We start from the raw sequence: 5,121 nt of genomic DNA, 5'->3' as shown, positions 1-5,121 counted from the left end.
GGTAATCACTTTGTATTGCTATTTGATCGTTTGCTTACTGAATCGACTTTGGAAACTACAATCGAGAGCTTGAACTTGTCAAAACAGACAATAACCTTAGGAACTGAAGACATCAAAATTGATATCTCTTCACGTGACATACATTCAATAGATTGTTCAATCCCAAGGAAGATTGTAAAATGCAGGATATGCCAGGATGAGGATGCAGATTCAAATATGGAGACACCTTGCTCTTGCTGTGGCAGCTTGAAGGTTAGCTACATATGAATTGTTATGATTGCTTCTCTAATTTGAAACTTTCTAAGTTTTTTTTAAAATTTTGACCTCAATCATTTTGTGAATTGACATATCATTTTTTCCTTTTAAAGTGTTTTGTAATTATTTGTACAAAATCAAATCCCTAAATTGATCCATAAACCCTTAAAATTGAAAGGAGTAAAGATCATAAAATACTGTCTTTCAATTGATTATTTTATATGCTGGCTCTGATTTTGATCCCCATCCATCACTGTCCAGATTTCACCCCGGGCACGGATTGAAGGGCTTTCATTTAGCTAATTTTCTAAAGTGTAGTCGTAACCATGAGGAAATTAATACTTTTCAGTGCCAACATGGTAGAATTCTTGGAAAATAGCTCTTATTTTTTTTTTTTTTTTTGATAAGCAAGAAAAGATTTTAAAATTTTGATGAAATAATACAGTCCCTACTGCTTGCCCGAAGTGTCCTTTTTTGTCACTGCTTGCCCGAAGTGTCCTTCTCATGTAAGAGAAGAGATTAGAGAGTTCATGTCCAAAAAAAAGACACAAAAAGAAGAAATGAACATGTTGCCTGATTTCGATAACATGGACATGGAAGATGAAGATGAAGATGATGATGTCAGTGAGATCAATGTCAATCAACACCGCAAGTTGACAAGTAGTAGCCAAGGTTCATCCAAATCCAAATCCAAATCAAAAATGCCAAAGAGAAAAGGGCCTATGGATGTTTACTTCACACCCAATCCTGAATCAGTGGTGAAAAATTGAAAAGACCAAGCAAAAGGGAAACAAACCAAAATTGATGCAAATGACCCTTACAAAAAAGAAATGAGAGCTCGGGCAGTGCAAAGATTTGCAAGGTGGATGTATGATGCTGGTATCCCTTTAAATGCAGTAAATTATGAGAGTTTTGGACCAATGATTGAAGCCATTGGCCAATATGGTCCTGGTATGAAGCCACCGACTTACCATGAAGTGCGGGTTACCCAACTCAAAAAAGAAGTGAAACATACTGAAGATTTGATGAAGTATCATAAAGAGGATTGTGCAAAATACGGGTGTTCCATAATGGCTGATGGTTAGACTCATAAGAGGGGAAGGACATTGATTAACTTTTTAGTTAATTGTCCAAGAGGAACCATGTTTGTTGAGTTGGTTAATGCTTCTAGCTACTCAAAGGATGGGCAAAAGCTATTTGAATTACTAGACAAGTTTGTATAGAAAGTTGGAAAAGAGAATGTGGTGCAAGTTATCACTGATAGTGCTGCAGCTAATGTGTTGGCGGGTAAGAATATTTCCTCATTCCTTACATCGAAATTGTTTACTAATTGTTTGTTTTGTATTTAAAATTTAAAAACTTGAAAATAATAATTCTTCATTATTGTTACATTATAAGGAGGTTTTTGGAAGCTAAGTATGAACACTTGTATTGGACACCATGTGCTACTCATTGTTTGGACTTGATGTTAGAAGACATTTTCAAGATACCTAGACTGAAAAAGACATTTGAAAGGGGTATTGCAGTACATGGCTACATTTACAATCGGCCTACGTTGCTAAACATGATGAGGCGCTATACAAATTTGAAAATTTTGATCAAGCCTGGAAAAACTAGATTTGCAACTGCCTTTTTGACTCTGTCTAGGATGCATCAACAAAAAAACAATTTGAGAAAGATGGTCACCTCCGAAGACTGGACCTCATGCAAATGGGCAAAGGAGCCACAAGGTAAAAGAATGGCACAAACTTTGTTGATGCCTTCATTTTGGAATACTGTTGTGTTTGCCCTTAAGGTCTCGGGTCCTCTTGTCAAAGTACTTAGATTGGTTGATATCGAGAAAAAACCTCCCATGGGATACATTTATGAGGCAATGGATAGGGCAAAAGAATGCATTGCAAGTTTATCTGATCATAAAGAAGAGAAGTATAATGAAATCTTCGAAATTATTGACAAAAGATGGGATGTCCAATTGCATCAACCTTTACATGCAGCTATGCATTTTCTTAACCCATAATTCTTTTACCCAAAAGCGTTAGAGGTGCAAAGAGATCATGAAGTGATGAATGGGTTTTATGAATGCATGCAAAGGTTGGTTCCAGATGTCACTGTTCAAGATTTGATCACTAATGAGATGAGTATTTATATGAAGGTTGAGAGTCTTTTTGGAAAGTCTGTTGCGATTAGGCAAAGAAATACAAGAGCACCAGGTAATATATTATAGACTCATAGAGTTTATTTTTAGTAATACTTTTAGTAAAACCTAATACTAGGTAACAATTATTTCTAACTAGTGGATTATCGCAGCTGATTGGTGGGCATCATATGGTTCTTATACTCCAAACTTGCAAACTTTTGCCATAAAAGTCCTTAGCCTAACATGTAGTTCATCGGGTTGTGAACGAAATTGGAGTGTATTCGAACATGTGAGTATTTAACATTCTAACTAATTTTTTGTTCAATTCAAATTTTTTTTTTCTCATTATATAGAATTTAATAACTTTTTAATACTTGCAGCTTCATAGCAAGAAAAGAAATAGATTGGAACGACAACGTCTCAATGATTTAGTGTATGCCAAATACAATAGAACATTGAGATTTAGGTATGACATGCGCAACACTCTTGATCCCATATCTTTGCAAAATATTGATGAAAGCAATGAGTGGTTGCTTGGGAGGATGGATGGAGAATCAGATAAAGATAATGAGCCTATGTTTGATGATGATGATGGCTTGACGTGGGCCACTGTTGCTAGAGCTTCTGGAGTAGAAGAAAGTAGCCATGCAAGTAGAGCAACAAGTTCACGCTCAAAGGCACAACTGAGGATATCTAAATCATCAACATTGACTCCACTTCAATTAATAGATGAGAGGAAGCGGGCTCAGATGACACAGAGGAGGAAGATGTTGAGGGATACAAATCAATTGATGGAGAAGAAGATGATAGTTTGCTTGCCATTGATGTTGAGGATGATGATTGACTGACACCGACCTAACCTACCCTTTCTTTTGATATTGATGTTTTTAAGTGTTAAGACATATATTAGTATTTGTTGGATATTTATGCTTTGGATGTTTAGTGTTATGCTTTTATTTTATTGAATGTGGATTATTTGATCTTTGAAAATTGGAATGTTATGTAATATGCACTTTCATGGCTTTGAGAATTATTCTATATTTTGTCTTGAATCTTGATTACTTTTTATTTTTTAAAAAATTGTCTTAGTACTATGAATGATTAGTCTATATTAATTTTTCTATTTTTTACGAAGACTGTGTGCCTTACTTCAATAAAGCCCGCGCCTCGCCTTGCGCCTTGCGCCTAGGCTCCAAGAGACCTTCGGCGCCTTAGTGCGCCTTGAGCCTTTAAAAACACTGAGCAAGATTTTAAAATTTTGATGAAATAATACAGTCCCTAATATGGGGATTCCATATTATGTAGCTGGCTTCTAGTATCTTGGTCTAACGCATGAAAAAAGACAAGATGCATAAACTACATGCTGATTTGGGTCAAATTTATTTATTTCATTTCATTGACAAGATGGAAATGGTTCTGGAATTTATTGTTATCTAATATTTTCTTGATAACTAATGCAGATACCTTTTGCTACTAGTTTTTGTTTCTCATTATGCTTCAGCCTTTGAGGAGCAGTCTTGTTTTTCAATCTGAATTTGAAGAATCACGAAGGGCGTAGGAAAAGCATTCAATGAGTTGAAACAAGGAGAGCCAACAATTGAACGCTTGTTTGATTTGACCAGGTTCCAATCCAAGGTAAATTTTTGGTTTAATCAACTTTGGTTATTTTCAGTTTCTAAGAAATATGGTTAGGCATAGGCATTCCCATGAATATAGACAGTCGATAAATGAAAAATAAAAACAGGGCAATGAAGTTTAAACTTTAGGTATTAGGGACATCAAAGTCATTCCTCGGATAACTTTGGTAATTTTCAGTTTCTAAGAAATATGGTTAGGCATTCCCCTTGAATAGACAAGTCAATAAATGAAAAATACAAACAGAGCAATAAATGTAAACCTTAGGTATTAGGGACATCAAAGGCATTCCACTGGTGTGAATGTTGACTGGTGTGAATGTTTTTACCTATTGCAACAAAAGACTTCTGGAATTCATGGCACCTTTTTATTTACTGGTGTGAATGTTTTTACCTATTGCAACAAAAGACTCTTGTTTGTTAGTAGCACAGCTGTATTTCACTGGTTAGGAAACTTTGAAAGGGTACTCCAGTTTATTGCAATGTGATAAGGTTGTAATATGCTGTATTTTGCTACTCTATAAAAATAATTAGACCTTACTTTGACAGCCATATATATATATATATATACACGCACATATATGTAGAGAATTCGTCCTGCAAATCACATGCATGAATATGCTCAGCAAATTTAGAACTTAAAATGGCCACTGAATTTTAATTAGTTTGTGTTCATCAAATGTCTTTTATGCTTATTTTTAGTAATTAATTATAATTTTTGTTGGATATAATATTTATCTTTCTGTGTGTTGATTTTCAGTCACTCAAGCTATTTTAGCCCAGGTACATAATTGTAAATTGCCTTGATTTCTTTATTATTTTCTTCTTCTTTCAAGGTCCTAGTCTAGGGTTTTCATCTTAGGTACCTCTCTCTCTCTCTCTCTCTCTCTCTCTCTCTCTCTCTCTCTCTCTCTCTCTCTCAAGATTTTACCTTCAGATCTTTGTTTTGCTGGGTTTTGATTTTGGCTTCCTCGTCTAATCTTTATAGATGAAATATTAAATTTCGACTTAAATTGGTTGAATCAGAAGGAATGTTCTTCTTATTGAATAAAAATTGATTCTTTTTTATTGTGGTTTCTGTTGTGGTGACAGTAC

At 34.8% G+C, this 5,121-nt stretch overlaps 2 protein-coding genes across 2 annotated transcripts; both read left to right on the top strand.

Moving 5' to 3' along the window:
* Positions 1–1,085: 1,085 nt before the first annotated feature.
* On the top strand, positions 1,086–2,272 carry LOC145793184 (uncharacterized). The gene is made up of 2 exons (XM_082875937.1): positions 1,086–1,335; positions 1,728–2,272. Exons 1-2 carry the CDS (start codon positions 1,086–1,088, stop codon positions 2,270–2,272), a joined length of 795 nt encoding a protein of 264 aa, XP_082732063.1.
* Positions 2,273–2,317: 45 nt separating this feature from the next.
* LOC145793183 (uncharacterized) lies at positions 2,318–3,240 on the top strand. Its single transcript, XM_082875936.1, has 3 exons — positions 2,318–2,465; positions 2,563–2,681; positions 2,773–3,240. Exons 1-3 carry the CDS (start codon positions 2,318–2,320, stop codon positions 3,238–3,240), a joined length of 735 nt encoding a protein of 244 aa, XP_082732062.1.
* The last annotated feature ends 1,881 nt before the right edge of the window (positions 3,241–5,121 follow it).

This window comes from Camellia sinensis, chromosome 6, assembly GCF_055761805.1.
Source record: "Camellia sinensis isolate YWXY chromosome 6, ASM5576180v1, whole genome shotgun sequence".
Taxonomy (NCBI): domain Eukaryota; kingdom Viridiplantae; phylum Streptophyta; class Magnoliopsida; order Ericales; family Theaceae; genus Camellia; species Camellia sinensis.
Note: the sequence above shows the minus strand (reverse complement) of the source record. Positions and strands in the feature narration are given on the sequence as shown.

What these genes read in the sequence shown, in the direction of transcription:
- LOC145793184 (XM_082875937.1), top strand. Translation starts at nt 1,086, where the DNA reads ATGAGAGCTCGGGCAGTGCAAAGATTTGCAAGGTGGATGTATGATGCT. An exon ending in GTGTTCCATAATGGCTGATG is followed by an intron (nt 1,336 to 1,727) that starts GTTAGACTCATA and finishes ACTTGATGTTAG; the next exon opens with AAGACATTTTCAAGATACCT.
- LOC145793183 (XM_082875936.1), top strand. Translation starts at nt 2,318, where the DNA reads ATGAATGGGTTTTATGAATGCATGCAAAGGTTGGTTCCAGATGTCACT. An exon ending in AAGAAATACAAGAGCACCAG is followed by an intron (nt 2,466 to 2,562) that starts GTAATATATTAT and finishes GGATTATCGCAG; the next exon opens with CTGATTGGTGGGCATCATAT. An exon ending in ATTGGAGTGTATTCGAACAT is followed by an intron (nt 2,682 to 2,772) that starts GTGAGTATTTAA and finishes TAATACTTGCAG; the next exon opens with CTTCATAGCAAGAAAAGAAA.